The sequence below is a fragment of the Chiloscyllium plagiosum genome, unplaced genomic scaffold, assembly GCF_037043375.1.
Source record: "Chiloscyllium plagiosum isolate Xiang-an unplaced genomic scaffold, Cpla_swu_hap1 HiC_scaffold_45, whole genome shotgun sequence".
Lineage (NCBI taxonomy): Eukaryota > Metazoa > Chordata > Chondrichthyes > Orectolobiformes > Hemiscylliidae > Chiloscyllium > Chiloscyllium plagiosum.
In genome coordinates this window covers 83243782-83269067 of record NW_028270183.1, presented here as the reverse complement: position 1 = coordinate 83269067, position 25286 = coordinate 83243782, and the positions used below count along the sequence as shown (strand labels likewise).

Below are 25286 nucleotides of genomic sequence, written 5' to 3'. Positions count from 1 at the left end.
ACGATGAAATGATAAATTAAAATACATGGGAAAGCTTTGTTATGTGAATTTCTTATCAGGCCTCGAGTAGTTACAGGTCGTTGGGTGTTCTAGATATCAGATTTGGCGGAGGCAAATCGAAATTGATGGATTATTTGAAAAATCTACTATTGTTTTCATAAGGGATTCCTACTACATATATAGCTTCCCGAACTAATACACTATGACCAGTAGAGACGTCTTCAGAGTCTCGAGACCAGATCGGATCCAGACTCTGGAAACAGTTGCAATGATTGGTGCTGAATTCCGACTGTACATCTGATTTCTGCCTTGTCTGATCGAAATCGAGCTGTGATTTATAATTTTTGAGGGTTGCTGTTCAGTAATATTCCTGTATAAAACATATCACAGCCTCACTTAATGTGATTTGAGAGGTGTGGTGTGTCAAATAGATCCTAGAATTTATGCTCCATGAGTCATATGTGTGAGAAAAACTCCAGTTGAGAAAATCTACCCTTGGTTTGTTCATCTGTTGTACCTGCATATGTGACTGAACGTTGACATTTTTGGCTGATGAACGTTTAGTTGGACATTTGGGGTGTCGAGTTTTGCATTACTAACCCAGGCTGTCCTGACATTGGGAGTACTTTTAGTTTTAGTTTTTAAACAGATTCAACTTTCTAATTCCATTGCCTGCCTCTTATACGTTTCTGTGGAGCAGTGTTCCTGATTTCTATTATCACACGACTCGTGGGTGTGACGATTTGTGCTTTAGAGGAAATGGTGTCTCATCATTCTGCCTCTGGAGAATTCTATAAGGCAGACAGTGTGAAAGATGCATTTATATTAGTGGTCCCCTTGGTGGCGCAGCATTAACCTTATGACTGGATGAAACACAACTGGACAGATCAAGTGTAAAGTGTTTGCGGGGAAGGGAGTGGGACGTGTAAACTTGGGAAACTTTATTTTTACTTATTGGACTTGAAGAAAGAATCAAGCAAACTCAAAGTTAGTGCATTTCATTCAAGATTTATTAATCATTTCAGAAGCATTTTTATCGAAAAACTTATGTTAAAGTTAATAGAAGTGAATATATTGACTGGATGCTACATTGAGACGAGATTGCATGCACTATGCGCCGTGAATTTTATGTACATCTGTAACAATCGCCAGAAAGAGAATACAAGGGCTCAACGTATAAGGGAGGCAAGCATTCTGAATAAGGAACAATAATAAAAAAAAAAGTTGAATTGGGAAGTTATAAAATATTCCAACTATAATAATCTCAAAGATATCAAAGTTAAAGCGAAAGGGAATCAATATTTATTACAGTTACACACTGACAAACTTAAGTGAACTCACTGTTCGAGCAGCAACAGGACAGATTGTAGATTGGGAATTCAGAAGCTTTGATAAACAGATAAGGAAAATCTACGGTGTCCACAACTCATTCACGTAACCTGGAAAAGAGAGATAAAGTCATGATGCAGATGTTTATGATCAGATGCATTCAGGTTCTCAATTGTATTCAGTGGCACACTTTGATATTTCACAAGACATCTTTGGCTCCTTGCTGTGTGAAATATTTGATTACTCTCACCTTCACCAGAGTGATGGCAGCACTGTCGAAAATACTCAGGAAGAACAGAGTGATGAATGTGGAAGCAGTTGTCCAGATGTTGCCATTATCATCCTCATAGTCTTCAATCCAAGTGTGATCTATTGAATCTATGAATATAAAGCCGAGAGAACGTATTCAGATTGTTTATTGATCCTGACTGATCTATCTGCACCTAAGTATTGTAATTAGAGACCGTTACATCTTCTTTAGGCAGTCAGGTGTTTCTCAGGTTTGACTCTCTATCTGCATGTACTAATGCATTACTGACTCTCAGCAAGAAATTATTAATACTAGCTGCACATTTTTCCTTACTCTCCGTGCCAGAAAACTTCGAATTACTTTGCCTTTTAATCTATTATTGAAGAATATTATCATTTGAGGATTATTTGCTGAGAACAAATATTTTCATTTTATCGTTATACTTTCAATATGGGCTGTGACCGCAGTTTAGTTCAAAAATTTGTCCATCACTGGATAAAGGTTCAAATATTGTTCTCATCGTCATGATATATTGGTGACCAATTGCTTGGCAAATCATGAATATAAATTTCATCCACAGTAAAAACATTGCTTCATATTTTTGTTTGTCGGATCTGCATATTTAGGAATAAGTTTTTGTCCATGTCTCTCTTAATTTATTTTTTCTACTGCTTGATGTTTTCCTTGTGTTTGTGGATGTGGTAATGCGTGTCTCTTACTTTGCACTTGCCCATTTTGGAGTGTGTGCATGAATAAACATACTCATATTCTTTACTGCTGATGTGCTCACGTGTATTTTGTCTGTAAATCTTGTTCCATTCACAATGTGTAAGCATCATCATGCTAAACTGACACTTCGTTGAGGCCAATGTTTATCATTTAATGTCCTTGTGCGTGTCTAGTTTTCGTTAGTGCCATCCTACCAATAGACAGCAGGATCTGTCTATTTCAGATTCTGCCTACATTAGATTATTTTCATGTTTGTGCTCAATAAATGTGAGCAAGCAACGTCATGTTTGGTGGATGTTTATCTTTGCGTGATGATCTCTGTTTGTGTGGCAATCTATCCTAAACCCATTGCCTGATGTGCTTGTTTGTGTTATTATGTGTGGATGTTTGCTGACGCTTGTGCCATTCTCCTTGTTTAATAAATGCCCCATTACTTGCGCGTCTGCATGTGAGACTCTGAATTTATGTGTGTGTGAGACCATGTATAAGTGCTGATCAAAGTGGTTTAAAAATAAATTAAGCTGCCTCTGCAATCATATGTTTGTGACTTTGAAAATTAAAAAAATAATAATATTAATGTCAAACCCTGTGCTCATATGTGCCTGTGTGAGTTTGCATGTGGGAGGACATTTTTTAGATGTTGTATCTTTGTGCGTATGAATGTATGTCGGTCAGCATTATGCTGCATGAATAGAAATGCAGTCATGTCCATTTGTGTATTAATTTGCGTCTATGCTTTTCGTAATTATGTGTGGATATCCTTGTTCACTTGTGCACGTGCTATTCTTTCTGTGTATGTGCGTTTTTGTGGGAGCTTCGATGAGTGTTCAAGTACCATTTGCATGTGTGGCTCTGTGTATGTAAGAGTGTGTGACAGTTCATCTGTGTGCATGTTTGTGTGTGTGCATACGCATGTGTCTTTAGGTGAGAGCCTGTGTATGTGTTTTTACGTGTGTATTTGTGAGCATTTCTCTGCAACTGTTTCAGCTCTTATACTAGACAGTAATTTGTATTATTGTTCCAGTTTTTATGGATTGTCAACATTTATATCTGACCCAGATGTTGTCAGGAACATTTCTGATCGTCGTGGAGAGATAGATGCTGAAGGACAAAGAACAATACAGCGCAGAACAGGCCCTTCGGCCCTCGATATGAGCAACTCCTCTGTTGCAGCGAAAGAATTTCTGTCTCTGAGACAAGAGACCTGAGCTCAAATCCCCACTACTCCAGATATGCAGAATTGCATTTCTGAATATGCTTATTACAAAATATCTACAAATGTTCTGTACGTGAAGCAAAATTATGTCAGATGTTCGAAGACCAGAATTTATCCCATGTGCTCCAGAAAACGGAGACAAAACTATGGACTACAAACTGGGATGATGTAAATACCAGTTTTGGATTAAGGGGAGTCAATGTTAACAAACGATTAATAGGGTCAATTGAATTAGGCAGACACAAAGGTATTATTTTACATGGAAACATGGAATCTTCGGACAGTAAACAACTAGCTGACTGTACTGTCAGCAACTGGGTTACATTACAGAGGACTTCTATCTTGAAAACTCTGCAGAGTGAGTAAGAGTACAGACCATTAATAATTCCCCTCTCCCCCTAACTCTGCTCGACAACAATAACCTTCCTTTCGGGTCTCTTTGGTGTGGAAATAAAGATGCATTCTGTCAACCACTGCACTGGTACAAGATCCCTCCTTCCACAGAAACAAGGGTTATATTCAACTGACTCTGCACTGTTTGCGATTGGCATTTTCCAATCAAAACTAATGCCAAATGTCTCTTAAGATTGCGGTTGCAATTGTTGCATTGTGGCAGTTTAAAGCCGACATGAATTTTGAGAGAATGTGCAATCGGGGAATCAGGAAAACAAAGTTCAAAGTTCGTAGTATTTACTTGAGAGAAATTGGGCATTTTCAGATTTCGTTTAAATGGAATTTAAGATGGTTAAGGTACTTTGCAGAATCTGGCATTGAGTGAGCTTTACTTTGCCTCTAATCCTAAGTTTACTTGAGCAGGGGACATTAACTGCACAAGACACGAATCCTCGATCTGTTAATAATCCAACTTAACTTTACAGGTGGAATATAAGTAAAAATGGGAAACACAATTAATTAAACGGTTGTATATTTAAATCACAATTTGAGGAAAAAGCTTTATTACTTTTGTTGAATTATTAAAAGCAACTTTGAGTTATTTATTGACATGAATTAATAGTGTCCATCAGTGCAAGTGAAATGTTCACAAAACTCGGTTTACCGCTGGATTTATCGACTGTTCTGTTGATGATCTTCAGTGGAATAGCTTCATGTCCCACCACACAGGAGTATGAAGCACCGCTGGCCCACTCCTCCACTGTAATGGATAACAGGCTGTACATGAAGAAGGAGGTGTTCTCGCTCTCCGCCATCACCTCGTTGTTCTTGTAGTTATTGGGATTCACAAGCTTGTCATTGTTTGTCCATTTGATGAAGATCTCTCGGGGGTAGAAGCCTCTCAGTAAACAGGTGAGGGAGAGAAACCTCTGAGCGGAAACGTCTTCTGTGGGTGGCAGTAGGATAGATACTGATGGCCCCAGTAGCTTTTCTCCTGCAGAATATTTGAAACAAATATAAATCAACTATAAAAATCCAGAATCAACATTGTAATTTCACTACATATTAAAATATGCCAGTTTTGTTTTTAAATTTGGGCTTTATACACTCTCATTTTCTAAACCAGCAGAATAATATCCATTCTGTTCATTAAGAGTAAAGAGTTTTATTCGAAAGTGGACTCCATGTTTCTAACCCACAACTAAGACATCCTGTGCATTTGTCATTGCTGATGTTAAAAACACAAACCAGGTTTCTTCCTATTTTATTTGACTTATAATCATAAAAGATCAACCTTTGGTCCATTCTGTTCTCAATCAGATATTTAGCTATCCTGCCATCAGACACATCTTTCATGGTGCAAAGATTATTTGGAGCCAATCTAAGCATGCCATGTATGTAACTGGATCTAGATTACACATGGAATACTTTGTTCTTTTATCTCACCGCTCACCATTTCCCTTGCGGATGGAGTCTCTCAGAGGAGTCAGTAGATACGGATGGTTCACCACGCATTCAAAACTAAAGTGACTCAGCAAGGTTTGAGTAGAAATGCTCAATTTGCAGATCACGCTGTCGGGATCTTCTCCAGGCTGGTTAGCAATCTCTGATTTCAGAGTCTTCTTTTCTTGTATCCAGGTGACATTGACTCCAGAAGGAAGATTGGACACAACACAGGTTAATGTCACCGTCGCCTCCAGTAAGACCTGTTCTACTGGCGGTGGTAGAATTTTAACTGTGTAATCGTGGCACTCATTAACTCCTCTGAAACAAAAATCAAATCAATGAAAAATGCCTCTTTCGAATCAAAACACCGAGCCTTCAGGCTACTCCCACATGATGTGAAGAAACCACTTTGAAATGGCAGCTTCCAACTATTGCTGAAATGATGGTTCCTATTGTTTATATATTTTGATTTGTGAAGACATTTGTTATTATCTATAACATGCCCCGTGTAATCATTCATAAAGAACACTGGCTTTGCAACAAGTGAAACCTGTGAAAACGTAAAATCAAAGATACCATGGCGTAACACATGGAATTACCTTCCTTCCAGAGTTCTTCTCTCACTTACGTCCATCCATTCATACTTGTGACAAGAGTAATCTGAATTTAACGACTTCATTTCTATGTTCATAAAACTTACTTGCAAATGCTGCTGGGCATTCTGAATGCCAAATTACATTCCGAATTTTGGGCAAACTGTAATCAATCATAATTATTGTCTTTGTTCTCATGTATTTGCAGAGGATATAAGTTGTTACGGGGCAGTGATCAGTAACAGAAATTCTAATCAATATGTTTAACATTATTGAAAATAATTAACATTATTGGTGTGAGATCATTCTCTAAAACATACCATGAGATATTATTACTCCTGTCAAATTTGGAGTAGATCTAAAAACAAAACAGTGAATTCCTTAGTAGAACAAAGACTAAAAAAATACGAGTGTCTTAAATTATTCTACCAACTTGATGGAAATTTGCGCGAGTATTATTCAGACTTCCACTGCTCACTGCATGAACATTTCCATCCTCACCTGGGCTCAATCAGTCTGACTCAAATTCCAAGATCGTTCATCCCTACTGTAGCCTTACCACTAGAATGTATTCTCCTGCCACATCCACTAATTGCAGAGAGTATCTTAAAGAGGCTCAATTCGGTCATGTTTATCCAGATCAATCAAATGTGAGACCAACTTGGTCTTCGGCCTGGTCCCATGAATGAAGTTGAAGAGCTCAGTACCAGATAAAATCTATGACGTACAATGCACAAGGACAACAGGTCATTCCTGAACTGGAAATGAAGCACTGAACATATTTTGATCTATTTTGAAAAAAGGGTCGCTGCACATTTTACCGTGTCATTTTGAGACCACAAGATAGTAAGATAAAGGTGCAGAATGAGGCAGTTCGGCCAATCGAGTGTGCCCTGCCATTCGATCAAGGCTGGTATGTTCTTCTACCCCATTCTCCAGCCTTCTCCATGTACTAACCGATCTATCGCCACCTTAAATACAGTCACTGACTTGGCCTTCATAACCCTCTGCAGCAATGAATTCCACACATGCACCACCCTCTGGCTGAAGAAATTCTTCCCCATCTCAATGCCAAATGGTGCACCCTTTGACTCCGAGGATATGCACTCATGTCCTACTCTAGCCTACGGCCAAAACATTTACTCCACGTTCATCCAATCTCGGCCTCTCAGCATGTTCTATGTTTCAAAGAAATACCTCTCTGACCCTGCACCCCGGCCCCCACAAGACAGGCACCCCTCCCCCACCCCAACCCCTTTATCCTTAAGCAAGTCACCAGGTATGGATTCGGCACTCTGCCTCTCCAAAAATGTGGTCAGCCAACAAACTACTTTAAAAAAAGACTATTAATCCAGCTCACTGTCTATATGTCTTCAACATAAAGGGAAACATGCTTTTCTGATTTGACATAATGTTGAATTATGAGCAATGCCAATGTAACACTCAAACTGAAATACATGACACGTTTGTGAATGGGATGCTATACACCTGAGTGCTGTTCACTAAATTTGATCAATGTGTGTATCTGATTCACATCGGAGTTCAAAATGATTTCTAGTTCTCTCGTATGTATGTCTTACCCTGGGGTGTGGTGATGTTTTGACTTTGAGTGTTCTCTCCATGAGTGACCTGGCAGGAATAGACTGCACTGTTGAACCATTCACCATAAGGGACTGTCAGCCGACTCATCACCGAAAAGTTCCCATCCACCTCACACACAGGAGACGTGAAGACAACAGAATCCACGGATTGGCCATTTTTCAACAATGTCACGGAGATTTCCTTCGGATGGAAATCAATGATTGAACAGATGATGGTTGCAAACTTGCTGCTTGCGATTTCTTCACTGGGACTCACGGTGAGAAGAAGAGTTGGCGGGAGAAATGGACCTTTATGAATACATTGCATAAATTATCTGACAAATTTGATAAAAAATACATTCAGTTCTATTATAACAAAGTTTTTTATGGCTAATAGATACTAATCTTATTATTACAAGTATCATAATTATGCAGAGTGTTATAGAAGCTGAGATCAACACTGTACAATTAGCAGGACGATGTGATAATGACAATGTAATGCTAAAATTACAGGTCACATCAAGGAAGTCAAGAAGACACAGAAATGATAGGCCAGTTAAATCAGAGGGTGAGATAGTAATGTTGGATGGCATTCATTTCAATGATAGGAGCATGATAAACAAGGCCGGTGAGTTAACGGCATAAAGGAGGAAGTGTTGATATCATGGAGACATGTTGAGAGAGGGGGAGGAGTGGCAGTTCAATATTCCAAATATAATGCCTTCAAGCGAGGCAGGAAATGATGTAGAAGCGGGGTAAAGATTGTTGATGTTCACCAGTGTGAGGGAATATGTGGGTATCGAAAACATGGAGAAGTGTTGTGATGTTTTGTTCAGGATTTAGGATAGATGATGTGATGTGCTGTCTTGCTGGATGAAAAATAGTTATATTTCCAGGGCAGATAAAATGTATGCCATGGGAAGGATGAAATAGTGGGTCGCTGGTAATAATTTATAATTCCTGGCCACAGGGTATATGGCAAAACTGCCAATGTGGTATTGTTATGCAGGACGGATGAAGGGAAAAACAATGAAACCACAGCCTCGGCTCAAGCTAGACTCAGTAGTAGGGAACACATTGTAACTATGGAGAGGGGAATTAACCTTCATCTGGAAGAGTAATCAACAATTCTCAGCACGAATTTATTGAGAGGAAGTCATGTCTGAGCAATTCGATGGTAGTTTTCGCAGGAATAATTCGATGTCCAGATGATAGTCAAGATCAGAGCCAGGTGAGATCAAGTCAATTTGACGAATTGAATCCTGAGGTAGCTGAGTGGCGGAGTGCAGAGAGTAATGGCCGTAGGATGTTTGTGTGGCTGCAAGGTAATGTCTAGTGGTGTTCTGCAGGATTCAGTGTTGATTTATTGATGTCTCTATTATGTAAAACTGATTTAGAATATACTGCAGGAGATTTGGCTAGTAAGTTCACACATGAAGTGAAAATTGCCGTGTTGGCAGGTTCTGAACATGATAGCTTTAGATTGCAGTAAGATACAGAAGGGTTGGCCACTTGTGCTGAGAAATGGCAAATTGAAATCATTCTGGAAAAGTCTAAGGTGATGCACTTGGTCAGAAGAAACTAAGAGGTATTATGTTTTGAATGGTGGAACCCTGAAAAGGATTTCATGTCCATCGATCCCTTATAGCAATGTGGCAGGGGGATAAAAAGGCTAAGAATGTGTGAAGAGTATTTGCTTTTATGAGCCAAGACATTTACATTAGGTGTTGGGAGAAGATACTGGAAATTAATGAAATACTGGTTAAGCCAGACATGAAGCATCGTGCGTAGTATAGGACTGCATGTTATGGAAGGAATGTGATTAGACAAAAGGCAGCATTGTTGAGATATTCCAGGATTTTTCGTGGGCTTGAAGTTTTTAATTATGAAATGTGATTCACCAAACTGGGGTTTTTCTTGGAGCAGAGAAGATTGAGAGAGAAGATGATTGTGATGTATGGAATTATGGTAGACATACACAGAGTAAACAGAACAAAACATTTTCCCTTAATGGATGGAGCAATGTCTCAAGGGCATAGGGTTAAGGTCAGGACAGGAGGATATCGGGGAAAACAAAATCACACAGAGGGTGTAAATCTGTAGCTCAGTGCCAGTAAGTCATGCCGAGGCTGAGCCCCGCATAATATGTGAGAAATATTTAGATGCATATAAGAAATGCCAAGTCACACAAAGCAATGGGTCAATTGCGAACACATTGAACTGGAATAGTTAGGGAACTGTTATTGATTGGCTTGGACTGAATGAGCGGAATGACCTTTTCCTGTGCTGTATATCTCTATGGCTATGTCAAATGTATTGTAACTCATGCCCTATTCATGTTAACCACAGATGTACTGTTCACCTCAGTTTCCACAAGACTTACATGGCATTCCAGTGCTCTGCTTTGACCCGCTGTGTTGAACCTCACAGAAGATTTTGCTGCAATCCGCTTCTGACTCAGGCAGGGTTAACTGGCTGCTCAGGGTGTAAGTTACCTTCTTGTTTCTCACGGATGGATAAGTCTTCAGTGCAGTCGTGATTGGCTGCCCACCTTTCTTCCACGTCACCTTGGTACCGTCAGGGGAATAGTCCATGGCCAAATAACCAAATATCACAGAACCGTTCGGCGTTGTGTTGCTGACAGGAGGAGACAAGTCCATAAAGTGTGGGGGTAGATACAGTCTCTAGGATAGAATGATCAATTGAGCAAGTTACTTTCTGTTAATTCGACCTTATTGGTTACGTAAATGTTTCCTCAGCTGTAATTGTATGCCAGTGTGTTCCTGCTAAAATCTTCAGCATACCTGAAGTTTATTTTTGTTTCCAATCAGTCGGTGATCATGATCTATTGGTTCCCTCGTCAGAAACATGCCCTTGAACTTGACCATTACGATATAACTCAGAAATAAGAACACCCTGATCCCACGAAAAGTAACTGTTAGAAAATCTCACCAACTAACACTTTCATTGGATTGCAGGTGACGACCATAGTCGTTTCACAAAATCCAAACCAAGAAAACGTGGAAGTTGGAATTGGAAATAAAAACCGAAGTTGCTGGAGAAACCCAACAAATGGCAGCATCAGTGGAGAGAAAGCAGAGTGAACGTTTCGAGTCCAGTATCCCTTCCTCGCTTATCAATGTCAGTCAGAATCTCCTCTCTGTGAAGAAGGCAGGTGCAGGGCACTGGGACTGAGAGAATGTCTGTCACAGCTGATATCATGCCAATTATCTGGAAGCTCAATAATCGACTTGACAATTATCTGAATTCTGGAGGCTTCTGAAACATAGAGTACCATTAAGGTTCAGAGACTTTGGAGTGTGACAGCTAGCGGAACTGAGCATTTATGTCAATATGATTCGAGAAATGAACAAGTACTCTTTTACTTCATTAACTATTAAACTTACAAGCAGTTCATGGTAAAACTCTAATCTCTCAGACTAACCACCGCTCTGACTCTCTCTCTCAACCTAAATTTCCACTAATATTGAGAACCCCTACACTGTTACACGCTCATTCACCCTCGGAACACATGACCCTCATCGCAAGAGATAATACACATTCAAGGTAATCCATATTCCAGACGACAATGTAATCTCGATTCCTTTCACTCAATTCCACTCCTGCTACACTGCACCTGGTCCTTGGTGAATCTAGTCCTGACATCAGACTTTTCACAACCCCTGACAGGATGCCACTCCCCCAGATATGACCTCAGACCTTCACCACTGACCTCTCATTTTACCCAAGTCAACCTGTGCACATTGCATCCTAGCTCTGTTCCCATCAGCCCTTCGCCACACTCCGAGCTTTACATTTTGACATCATATCCACTTGACACATCAGTACAGTAACCTTCTGTCCTCGAAACAGCCCAGCACTCTGCTAAGCCGATCAACTAAACTTCCCGACATCCTGCCCTCCTCTCAACTAACCAGCCCGGCAGCCTGCCCACCTCTCAGCTAACCAGTCCGACACAATGCACATCTCGCAACTAACCAGTCCGACACTCTGCCAACCTCTCGACTAACCAGTCTGCCGTCTTGCCAATGTCTGAACTGACCAGTCTGACACCCTGTTTACCACTCAACTAACCAACATGACTCACTCCCCACCTCACAACTGACCAGCCCTACACCCTGTTGACCTCTCAACAAATTGGCCTGGCACCCTGCCCACCTCCAACTAACCAGCCCCGCACCCTCCCCAGCTGTCAACTAACCAGCCCTACAGCCTGCTGGCCACTCAGTTAACCATCTTGGCACAAGGGAGACACCCTGCATTGCTGCTCCAACGACCCCTCACCTACCAAGCACAATGTGACCAAGTTATTTCCTTGTGACCATTATGATTTGCTTTGATGCCACCCTGCCAGATTAGGTGCATGCAAGCTCACCCAGCAGCCACCCAACACCTCACGGCCTATCAGCTCAAAATCTACAACATCACCAACCTACCTCCTCACTAGATCACTAGCTTCCAACTAACAGCCTACTCCACCATAAAGTCAGAGATTTAGAGAGTATTACAACACAGAAACAGGCCGTTCGGCCCAGCTCGTCCATGACAACCAGGGTTCCCAAATTAAACAAATTCCATTAGCCGGCATTTGGCCCATATTTATCCAGATCTATTCAGTTCCTTTACCTGTCCAAATGTCTTGGAAATTTTGTAACTGGATATGCATTTGCCACTTCCTCCGGCAGTTCATTCCAATGTCAGGTACAGTTGCAACACAAACTCCCAACCTTTATACTCAATGCTCTGTGCAATGAGAACACATTTTGCAAACACATGCTTCAACGCGCCAGCTACTTGAGACACCACTTTCAACAATATATGTATCTGATCCCTCAGGTCCCTCTGTTCGACAAAACTACCCATTGCCATATCATTAACTCTGTACGAATCTATGTATCTGAATCCGCAGGTGCTTCTGTTCGACATCACGACCCAGTGCGCTACCATTCACTTTAAGTTGTTTCCTTATTTCTGTTCCCAAAATGCAATGAGTCATATTCAGTTGAAACTGAACTCTATCTGCCCCTCCTCTGCCCATTGGCCCAGCTGATCATGATCTCGTTGTACTTTTAGATAACCTTTATTGTCAATTATAGAACCAATTTTGCTGTTATTTGAAAACTTAACAACCATGCCCCATGCAATGGTTTCACAATTTTCAACCAATATTGTACACGGTTCAACTTTTTCCCCCACATACATATTGTTTCCTTCAACGCTTGAAAAAACTATCACCTTCTTGAAATCATTTGATGTTTTGACCTCAAAACGTTTCTGTGACAGAGAAATCCAAAGGTTCATTCGTTAGTTGAACAGTACACAAAATGGTTCAATCTTATCACGTGTGGGTAAGACTGTTGACTGTTCCTCCAAACATTACTACATTTTGACTTGCAATTCTTTCATTGCCCCTTCACTCTTTCTGTATCACAGCTATGAAACTCACTTCCTGACAGAGCTGTGAAAATGTTAATACCACACAAATGTCAGAAAGTCAAGGAGGCCAAAGTCGACTGATCTCTCAAGGAGATGTAGAATGCCTAACATTTCCACGCCTATCTACAGATGCAAATAACTACTAGAAAAAATGAAGATTATTCTGGCGCTTGCGTGTCCACACAAAGACGACGTGCTTAATAGTTTCGTTGTGTGTCGTTTAATTGTATTTCCAGTGAACTACTTCTTAATCATTTAATGGGCAAGAAGCTTTCCTCATTTTTAGCACGGCAATCATACATTATACTTCCCTGGAATAAAGAAAAATAATGTTAAATTAAAGGGATCTGACGATTGGGATGATTGAGTTGGAAATTGTCAGAAACTTAAAACTTATTTTCACGAGCAATTAATTACAACCTCTTTGTGTCACATTACATACTGACACAAATGCCTTTCAGAAATGGTGTCTCCCTCTGTTATGTGCAGTTGAATCATTAAATCGGGGATAGTTATTGCTTGTTAATCAGATGTGTTAAAGAGTTTCAGTGAAAAGTTATCTCGCAGATGTACCATGTTTTAAGTGAGTGGTGGAATAGCTCGAGGGGCTGAGTGTTTTACTCCTGATCATACCTTCCTATCATTGTGTCATGAATTCAGCTAGCAAAGATGCTGAACACTTTTGACTAAAATATTTCAACGAATGAATTGTTGAAAATATTCTTTAAATATTCCTGTTGATTATTTGGAACAGGAGCATCGACATTCTCTATTTGAGTGGTCAGAATAACTCCCGCCTAAATACACTCCAAAGATGCGAAGGTCAGGTGAATTGGCCATGCTAAATTGCACGTGGTGTTCAGGGATATGTAATTTAGATGTATTCATTCGCGTTAAATGTATGGTCTATAGGGTAGGGGAATGGGTCTGGGTGGGTTACTCTTCAAAGGGTAGGTATGGACTTGTTGGGACAAATGGCCTGTTTCTACACTGTAGAGATTCTATAATTCTATACAGCAGCCATTGCCCTCTGGAACAGGTTGTTACTTCATCATACTGTTTCTTCTGAAATTATGGCTCTACATGAGATCACTCACTTTCAACGATGACCTGGTATTAAATATTTCTGACAATTTACAATTTGGTAAAATATATTTTCTCTCTGAACAACTTGTTTCATATAAAGGACTTCTTTTTTAAATGAAACAACAAACATTGAATGCTAGAAATCCGAAAGAAAAAACAGAATTCTCTGAAGAAAAGCTGCAGGTTTTCTTCAGCTGCAAGACTAGTTGAAAAGCTACCACCAAAGTGTTGGATTCAACCAAAATCCCACCGGACTGAACAGTCAAATTCACTCACAGTAATGGTTTGATACAAACGAAAACTGCTCCAACTTAATGTCATCAAATATGCTTTGGGAATAATTAATTGTGGGTTAGTTATAAATGGTATTGATAGAACAGCAAGTCAAAATCCCGGATTTCTTTGAGGATTTCAGGAGATTCCTGAAGAAGGGCTTGTGCCCGTAACGTCGATTCGCCTGTTCCTTGATGCTGCCTGACCTGCTGCGCTTTTCCAGCAACACATTTTCAGCAGCTCTGATCTCCAGCATCTGCAGCCCTCACTTTCTCCTCGAGTTACACTATTAACCCATCTAACAAGTCCCAAAAGACTGTGAACAAATATTGATTTGAAAAAGGCTGCAAACCGCCAAACTTCTGTCTAATACCTGAGGCCCAAGTCTGGACAGCGATTAAATCGATTTCACAGGCCTCTGTGAGTGGACTTCCAACAGTACTCAAAGAAGTCAATGTGTTTTCCCCCCAATTAACCGGATAAGACATGGTATTACATTCCTCTCTAACAGGTTGTAAATGTACACAAACCATCTGTCTCAGAGTCAGAGGCACTACCACTACATTATACCAGATCTGAACATAATCTCCGACAACACAGACCACCGGTTTGAGAGTGCACAAATTTGTTAATAATTAACCAAGGATTTCAGCAACCAGGGATTGTTATAAAATGCTTAAACGATGAAAGTAGCATTTCAAAAATTATCCAAGAATGCTTTGATAGCAATTCCGAGTTGTTCAATCTCTGTGGGAACTGTAGAGGAATAAAACTAGGATTTGCGCTGGTATAAATTTACTGTCACTGGATTTCAACTGAGAACTCCCTTCCCCTTAACCCTGTGTATGTTGCTGCACCAGCTGATCTGCTTAGGTTGAAATAGATTAGAAGTTTTTGAAGTGTAACATCACCTTTGCCAGTAACATTACATGCTGACAATAAGTTCTTAATAATTTTATTCTACATTGCGCCACTAAATGTGTCACTGACAAGAGATGCACAAAGAAATTATACAGCATATTTCTCTGTGTCTCACTGAATGATATATCGTTCATTGCTAACAACTGACTTCAGGGGTCTTACAATATGACTTTTGTTACTGAAGTGTTTATTCTGATTGTAACAATTCAGTCAGGTCTCTCAATTCTGTGGTGCCTAATATCTGGCAGACAAAAGTGTTTTGAAGCACCACATGAACTTGAACTGTCTGAGATTCAGGTGTCCGAACCAGTCGATTTACAACTGGTCAGGAACAGCTGACAACTCGATCGAGATAACACAGGAACACACTGTACAACAGTCTTGATCTGAGAAGATATATCTGCTCAATTCGTCACATCAAATGTATTCACTGTAATTTATCTTTCATAATAGGGACTAGCCAGAGAGAAAGCATCAATGCTTCTCAGAACGTTTTCACAGTGAAGTAAGATTACCTACTGATTTCATAAACTTAATCGTGATTGTAAATAAGAAAATTATTGTGGTGTACCATTTCACCAATAGAAGCACAGTTCCGGCGGAAATAGAATATTCTCTAAATTATTTCTGCATATTCTTAAAATATTTCTTGAACTTTGGAAATGTTGCACGCACTGCTCAAAACCAATACTGCATTCCATTGTGTGAATGCATGTCTGTTGGATACATTAGGGCAAGTATTTACTCTCAGATGTGCTTAGCAATGGCAAGTTATTTTCCTTGATTCCTCTTTCTAAACAACGATTTTTAAAAAAAATGTATGAATTGAAAACAGTTTCTGTCTGCATTCCCCGCTTTATCTGATGTCCAAATAAATGGTCATCAACACTTAACTAATGCGAGCAATCAGATTGCTGCATTCCAAAAATCGCGCCAGTATGTTAATTGAAATGAATCTTACTCTATTCTCAGTGCCTAAATAAACAATGTGCTCTACTACCCTCCAGTTCCTGTCTTCTCTAAATTTGTGAATTCTGCAACTGTCGGAAAGCATGGACAGGCACATTAAGGGGGTGGCACGGTGGCTCAGTGGTTCGCACTGTTGCCTCACAGTGCCAGTGCATCCAGGTTCAACTCCCGCCTCGGGCATCTGTCTGCATGGAGTTTTCACATTCTCCCAGTGTCTGGGTGACATTCCTGTGGATGCTTCGGTTTCCTCCCACAGTCCAAAGATGTGCAGGTTCGGCGATATGGATAAGCTGAATTGTCCATACTGTTAGGGGTTAATGTCGGGGAACGTGTCTGGGTGGTTGCTCAGCGCAGGTTTGGACTTGTTGGGCCGAAGGGAATCTTTAAAATCTCCGATTTTGCATTATTTATTCCCATGGTGAGTTGATAATGGATTATTTTAATTGATTCGAAGTCTAGACTTGGTGACATAATCGACTATAGCAGCTGTTTCCTAATGAATGACTCTTCAGTTGATATATTGTTGTAAAATGTATCTATTTACTCAAAACACATGGATCGGGAACATCTAAAGCATGGCATGGATTAAATCACTCAGTTCATGTTACATTTTTTAATCCTGTAAATCTAATTTAATCAGATGTATAAGAATTAATCATTTGAAGTTAAACTGAAAAACTGATCAATTCAGTGAAATCAATTTGTTCTGCATCGAAATATTTGGAGCAGAATTTCTTAATCGTCTTTTCCAACGATCTCTTCCAGCCAGGAAACTTTTGTGTCGGGTACAGCGGAATTGAAAGGTAATTCTTGATTAATGATATCACAGTAATGGCATTTTTGCTCAATCGCAAGAAAATTAGAACATTATATTTTTGAAATTCTATTTATATTTCTTGTGACTTGTAAACGGTTTCAAGACAGACTTTGTGATTTAAGTAGAAAATTGCGTTCTGAGTTTTGAATTTAAGGTTTGGATTAGACCAGTCCTCAATTGTTACTTTCAAATAAAACTCGCGCCCTAACGTATCTGGTTTCCCTTCATTTCCAAATCCTTTGCGATTGGCCTTTCACTTAATATTAGGTTTAATGAAAGTTCAACTCCAATGCTGATTGCATTGAATGAGGAAACTGGAGCAGTTCACTATCAACAACCATGCAAACATTTCTAAAGTAATGTAGAAATCAAAAACAGCTTCAACAATATATTAGCTTAATTTTACCTAAGCACATTCTCTCCTCAACTGAACAACGATTACCAAATCACAACACTGAGGATCAATGATGTGTTTGCAGCAAAACTGTCTCTTTACAAGCATTTTCAACAGAACCAGGAACATAATGTAATCTCACAACAAATATCCCAAATTGGAAACCATGAAAACTGCTCACCATCACACAAGCGAATAATTAAATCAAATAGAAATAGAAAGTCATAACAGTTGCCATGGTTCTGATATAACTTATTGAACAAAGCTTAAAGCTTTAACATATTCGGCAACAAGTCAATTTGTTATCAACCTATATAGTACTTCTAATCATGTCAAACTTGTGCAGTGCACAGTAGAGCAGCTGAAGGCATCTATTGATTAATCGCCTTAAGGTCAAAATAAAATTAGTTCAATGGACAAACATTATTATTGAATGTTATGATAAGTTAGTCTCAATTATGAAATCTGATGAATTCGGTAGCTTAAGATTTTAGTCCCAAATTTTATTTTGAATGAGGCTACTCAAAACAGACTTTAACTAGTTTAAAATGAGAACTGAGATTGTGTATATAAAAAAAGCTCTAAAAAGTCGTCGTTTTTTTTTCATTTCTCACACTTCCGTGTTTCTGCCTTAAGTTGGTCTTCAGATAGTTACAAACGGATATAGTGTTTTCAATCAATCAGAAAAAATATTGCCCCGCGTTTAACAAACGCAGAAACGATTCAGTACAAACAAAGCTCTTCACAGATATTCGTAATTGAGAGTCATCCAGAGAGACAATCTTTTTTGCTAATAGAAAACACCGATTACTGAAAGCATGAAAACGCAGTTCAATTCCACAAGATGGAACAACTCAATTCAACAGAATCAAATAAAGCAAAGTCAGAACCCAATCAACTTTTCAACAGAAGCAAATAAAACACATTCAGCATCCAATCAAAAGAATGAAATGCAGCACCGCAAGAAGATTCCATGACAGTATCCAACGTGCTTGTCATCAACAAAATTAACAACTCAAATGACAAAATGCAATCATGGTAAGAGCATTATGCACCCAGGGATTATATTCAATAAATTAACATATTATCATCCTGTTTAGTAATATTTCCAACATCTTTAAGTTTCGTAGCATTTGTTGTCGATAATAAAACTCACAGATAGTGGGTGTTACTAAACTTTGTTTATACCTGACTGATTGAGAAACTTTAGGTGTTTCAAATAAGTCAGCCACACAGAATGCCCATATGAGTTTTTTTAAGAAATATGCACTGAGCATCTGAATCCGCCACCACTACTTCAGTCATTTTCTGAGACTTAATGTAAGTCTATTGTCAGTTTTAACAAAAATCAAACTGAACCAAACCAAGCTCAGCACAGGATCTAAGTTTCATTTAAATTCAGGAATTATTCACATGAATGGAACGTTCGCAAAAAATAAAGTCACTGAGAAAGTTCACATTCTTACCTGAAGTCACCGTCACCATGGTCCCTTGGCCCCAGTAATCAAGATAATCACTGCGTTACATTTTCTGGACTGGGTCACACAATAACTGACTTTGCATAAAAACAAACAAAAACCTGCATTATTCTAAATATTCAGAACCACTGTCAAAATGAAGTCGCGATAAATCTTCATCATGTTATCATTGTACAGTGGATACTGATCATTCTTATTAAATTATTATAATGTTTTATACTTCACAGAGTAACGCATGAGCTGATTCTCAAAATCACCAACTACTACAATAATAATCACCACTTTTGCGAATTAAATTTACAATTTAAACAGCGATAATTGCACAATACCCCACAGAACTAACACTGAAGTGTGGGTTTAGGTCGTCTGTATAAGTAAACATTGACTCGTTTCAAACAATGGGGGCTGGACGGGTTTTAGTATTGCTCATAATTGCAGTGTCACCCCAGTATGTCACTGTGAGACACATTGTGTCAAATACTACGGCGTGCTGCAAACTGTAAAATGCAGATATTTAATTTCATCAATTCCTGGAAAGAAGTGATCCAGGCTCCTCTAAAAATTATGTAGTGGAATATTTCAGCTTTTTCTATTCACTGTATTTTAAAAGCTCGGAATACTTTTGCAAGTTCAGCGTGCATTAATGTAGCAATAAAAATGAGGAAAGTAGAATAATTTTAGAAATTCGTCCAAACTCGTCACTCCTGCATGGGATTTAAATTAAATCTCACATTATTATCTCGCTCCTTCAGTTTTAGTCATCACCAACTTGCGACAAACCCTTGTCAGTGGTTTTTGTATGAGGATGTCACTATCGACATCACTGTGACCCACTGTAGTATCACAGCGATTTCGACCCGTACATTTTCTGTAATACACTCTGGGTCTCAATTTTCATGAGAAATAGACATTTAGTGCTGATAGTGTTTAGAATTAACGGCATGGTTTACAGAACACGATTAGCAGATATTTCCCGAACTGTCAGATACATTAAAACTAACATGATGTTCAAGCATTTAATTGGTGGAAGAGTAAGCAGTACATACGACATTCCAAAAACATTGTCCCATGATATCACCCAGTTTGTTAGTTTCAATGGTATGTTTCCTCTATGATAGGGTTGTAAAAGGCAGCCCGAGGTGTGCTTCAGATCGCAGTTGGTTGAACTCAATTTAAAACGGGTACTGACCGTCAGTTAACGATGAAATTGGTAAAATATCCCCTTGAGCTGTTTTTTGAAAGGGTCCAGCCCTGGTTCCTCTCGCAGGGGTATCTTGGACAGTAATATATGGCGGTGTCTTCGATCTTCAGGCTCTTCATCTCCAAAGCGAAGATGTTGTATGAAGTGTCTTTGGACGCAGTAAATCGATTATTAATCGCTGGGGCATAGTTACTGCTGGATGAACTTTTGTAATTAAGCAGCCACTCCAGCCCCTGTCCGGGAACCTGTCGGACCCAGTGCATCCAGTAACCGGTAAGATCGAAGCCGCTGGTTTTATAGGTCAGTTTCAGGGTGGCTCCGGGATGGCCACTCTCTGACTCTGGTTGAGTTAAAACAATCTCCGACTGGACACCTTTAAAAATGAAAAAGAAAGAACCCATGAAAATTAATGCTTTTTACATTTCTGAGGCAGACTAACATTGAGACAATAACAAAGAGAGATATGAACAAAAAACACTCACATGATAAGAACGTCAGTAACAAACTGAGAAAAATTGTCGACTTAATCATTCTGATAACTTGTGGAAAACGGTTTTGTCAAGAGTTTTCTAAACAAACCAAATCCAGGAGTGTTGAACTAAAGCACAGTGACCCGGATTTATATGTCCATCAGAAGGGGCAGGTTTACAGGTTCTGCCTGTTGGTTTCCTGCTGGAGGCTGAGACTGGATCCTCGTAGCACCTTGCACAGCCCTTACAGATAGGTTCATATTTACACGAGATTATTCTTAAACGTGGAAATATAGACATCTTGGGATATTGTTTTGCTGATTAGCCTGCTAGGAAGTGTTTTTTGAATGGGATAAAGTGAAATTTAACAGCTTGAAGTATTTTTCAGATGAAGTTTTCAGATATTTTGTTTAAAACAACAAAACAAATTCAATTGGAAGTTGGCTCTCTGTATTTTTACATGCATTCACGAGACAATAAAACTAAAATCAAAGTTCGAAGATATTATCAGCCAAATAATTAACTGGCCATACTTTTTTCTGGACACTCCAAGTCTCTGCCACACTAAAAAATAACTTGTAAATCATACCAGATGTTTCTAAATTCACTTTATGCAACTGAATATAAAGCGTGTTCAAAGTGATTATGTATAGAATATGCAATTGGAAATTAACTCCCTTTAATTCTACATGCAACCACAAGCAGAAAAAGCTAAAACGAAGTTCAATACTATTGTCAGACAATACAATTAGTGACTTTATTTCTGCAACCACTCCAAGATTCTCTCAAATTACAAAATAAGATATCATTTGTATTTGGCGTTTCTAAATTCAGTTTAGGCAAGCTAATATCGAGTATGTCTAAAATGAATATGTTAAGAATGTGTGTGTATGTCACTAAACTGTTTGGACACGGAGATTAGAAGAACCTCACCACATTACAGAATCTCTCTCCTTGTATCTTTTTTTAACATGCACCGACTACAAGATAGATATTTGAAATTGTATTGTAAAGGAAAGCTGTGTGCCCGAGATATAAAAAGTGGATTGACAGTGATACGTAACATTCAGGTAAACCTTTGAAAGAGAATCTAATAAAGTGGAGCAGGCTGGTGAGAAGTTAGAAAATATTTCTCAACATCTAAACTATTGCAGGTAACTGTTTGGGTACATCAGGAGTGTCTGGCAAGTTGCAGAGTATTACATCAATAATTTCCACGGATGTAGGTCATAAAAAGAACATTTCTCCGCGCATTGGTTACTGTGACACGGGACTTTTAACGAGTAGAAATCAGCGAAAACTATGCATTACACTACACCAGTGCTCACTATGTATAAATGGCCCATTCAGTTTTAATGAGATGCATTAATCAGAGAATAGTGCAACAGGTTATACGAGTTCAAGCCAATTCAGGTTTGTCAATTTACATGGAGAAAATGACAAATGTTAATGCCATGTGAGAGTTTGGGTCCATTAACGTCATATTCAAGAGCTTTAAAAATCCTCAATACAAACGGTTTACTAACTAGGCTGATCTTCAGCCGGAATTAATATAAATGTCTGTCATGCAGTCAATTTCCTGTTTTCTGATTGTCACACAATGAATGCTGTGTTGAGTGGCCATCCTTGTTAAAGAAGAAATGCCAAGTGAAATGTGTCCATTTTGGGTAAACGGGAAAATATAGTTTGTTTGGTTAGATTTTGTTTTAGTTGATTCATACTGCCTTTAATCTGCCAGATGCAGTAGTTGGCAGCAATTAAGCCGACTTCAGAAATGGTTCTCGAGCTTCCAGTTTCATTTACCGGAAGCATCTGGAGTCTCTGCAGTAGATCAAAGATATTTTGTCTCGCTGTTGACCACTTCCCAGAAAGCCAACTTCAAACCATAACCACTGCCTCGGCATAAATAAATCTACTCAGCAGCAATGCTACAGAAAATATTAATTTTCAGCTGTGCAACTTGGAGAACTGGTCCCTTCTCTCATGAAAACAAATATTCACAGAGTCTCAGTCACAAGCGAAAAATCAACATTTCACTGGAGGATAACTACAGCACTCTATGAAATTGAGAAAAAACACATAGATAGCTGTTCATGGAGTCATGGAGAGAAATCACTGAGAAACAGTCCATGGGCAATCATAATCCCAAACTAATCTAATCCCACCGATATTGGCCCATATCATCGCACACAGCTCGTATTCATGGACTTAACTAAAAGTCTTTTAAAATTTATAACTGAATTCATATCTAACTCTTCTTCTTGAAGATAATTCCTCACACGAACCATTCTCTGTGTAAAAGTTGCCGCTGATATCATTTTAAAACTTTTCTCCTCTCACCTTAAAAAATGTTCTCCACACTTGAAACCTCCCACCCTATGGAAAAGACATTTGCCAGTTTCCTTACCACTCATGACTTTTACAAACTTGTACAAGGTCACCTCTCGAACTCTTACGCTCCAGTGAAAGAAGTTCCAACCACCTGGATTTCCAACGGTGGACCTGTGCCTCACATTTTCCCGTGTGTTTTAATTAGAGTTCCGCCTGCCTCCCTAGGTCCACATATTACATATTGATATTATTTCAAAGAATTGAAAGGGACTTGTCCTTCCTGTATTGTTCGATTTTATTTTGCTCCAAACATCATCACAAAATCAGTTGTTGATGTCATTGCTGATTCATGGGAGATCTCTGTGCGCACAATGTCTACTGAAATAACTACATTACCATCCTGAATGTACTTCACAAGTGCACCTCTTGTTCACAAACGCAATTACACACCAGGGAACAGTGAATACCCTCTCTGCACGCCGCCACACATTCTCCTTTGCCCTTTGTGAAAACCGTATTGTCAGTCTTAAGTAAAATAAATATATTTTGTTTTAACTTTCTTAATTCATGTTGCTGATCTTGGCTGAAAAACGGGATGTTGTTGTCAGCATTTCTGGGGAACATGTGTGCATTAATTTTCATGTTAACTTAAATTTAATAAGTAAGTCAAGAACAGTTAAAATAACTCGAGAAACGACTATTAGAAACGGGTCATTAAGATTCTCAGGGCTGCACTAACTGTTTGAATACTGATATAGTTCTGCCTACAGTTTTCCCATAAGCCAGCATTTAATAGCATTGGATATCATGTCTGTGAGGACAATGGATTTGACCTTACACAATGATCCCGACTGTAATGACTCCGCATTGCCGTTTGCACTATTTCCATCATATTTTGACGTGAATACAAGTAATTTCCACAGTTGCTGGTGAAGTGATACTTTACACAAATTCAGTTAACGTTAATGAAACAAAATAGAAGAACAATGACAATTGAAACCAAAATTACGACATCCATGCAGACAAACCCGTGGGCACACACACTCATCTGACCACTTCATTACTGTCAGAATGGAAGTATTTTCGAATGAGTCTCGGAGGATGCTGCTAAGACTGGAACAAAGCAGTAATAACGAAATTCTAGTTCGCCTGGAGCTGTTCATTTGGAGCAGAGGAGGTTGAGGGATATTTTTCTTAAGAAACACTCAAATGTTATGCATGGATAAAATAGATGGGGAAAACCTCCTTAGCTTGGCTGGGGAGGGGGGGAGGCGGTGGCGAGTTCGATAACTAAGGTGCTTAGACATAAGTGATAGACAGCAATCTCACAGGGAAGATTCGGGAAACTCACAATCTGAAAGGATAGTAGATGCAGGAACACTCAAATCATTAAAAATGAACTTGGCTATACACTTCATGTGCTATAACCTGAAGAGTTACGGGTAATATACTATGAAGTGGGTGTAGGTTGGGAGGTTCTGTATTTACGTGGCACAGGCCTGATGGGCGAAGTGATCCCTCTCTGTCTTTAAACATTTCTATTACTTTAAATCCACCATTCCTAATTCGAAGGCTGTACTTCATATGATTTATACGGGAAATGTTTCAAACTTTCATTTCATTGATATCCCAAATCAATAAACTCCACCCGACACTCTGTTTAGTGATGTGGAAATTAATGGTAGAGTTAATGATCACAAATGCTGCCTGGCATAACATCTTTTTTTTCAAATAATGATTTGGAGATGCCGGTGTTGGACTGGGGTGTAGAAAGTGAAAGCTTACACCACACCAGGTTATAGTTCAACACGTTTATTTGGAAGCACTAGCTTTTGGAGCGCTGCTCCTTCATCAGGTGGTTGTGGATTACAACATTGTAAGACACAGAATTTGCAGCAAAAGTTTACAATGTGAATGTTACTTTCAGAATGTTCTGCGATTTACATATGAAAGAACTGAAACCAACATGTTCATTCTAAAAGATGAGAAAATTAAGACAATCCAGTTAAATATTTAATTTAATTTTCTCATCTTTTAGAATGAACATGTTGGTTTCAGTTCTTACATATGTAAATCGCAGAACATTCTTAAAGTTACATTCTCAAGTGAACTTTAACAATTAGTGTCATGTCGGCCCAGCCAATGCATTTAAGTTGCGAGGTGTCTTCTGTGAGACTGTCTGTGACACAATGTTCAGACTGATTCTGATCTAGAAAAATGATTTACAGAATCTAACATGGATTCGTGCAGCTTTTGAGAAAAATAAAATGTAATTCTGCAAGTGATAATTCACCCGACAAATTTCTGTGTGTGTGTGTGTATTTTGTGTGTGTGTCTGAGGGGAGGTTATGAG

At 39.0% G+C, this 25286-nt stretch overlaps 1 gene segment (V, D, J or C); it reads right to left on the bottom strand.

Annotated features, from left to right (window-relative positions):
* Positions 1-992: 992 nt before the first annotated feature.
* Positions 993-20707, bottom strand: LOC148136777 (Ig heavy chain C region, membrane-bound form-like). The segment is given in 9 exon segments: positions 993-1439; positions 1580-1707; positions 4582-4911; positions 5371-5681; positions 7537-7845; positions 9920-10220; positions 18920-19008; positions 20121-20505; positions 20615-20707. Coding segments are annotated over 5 exon segments (858 nt in total).
* Between the last annotated feature and the right edge of the window lie 4579 nt (positions 20708-25286).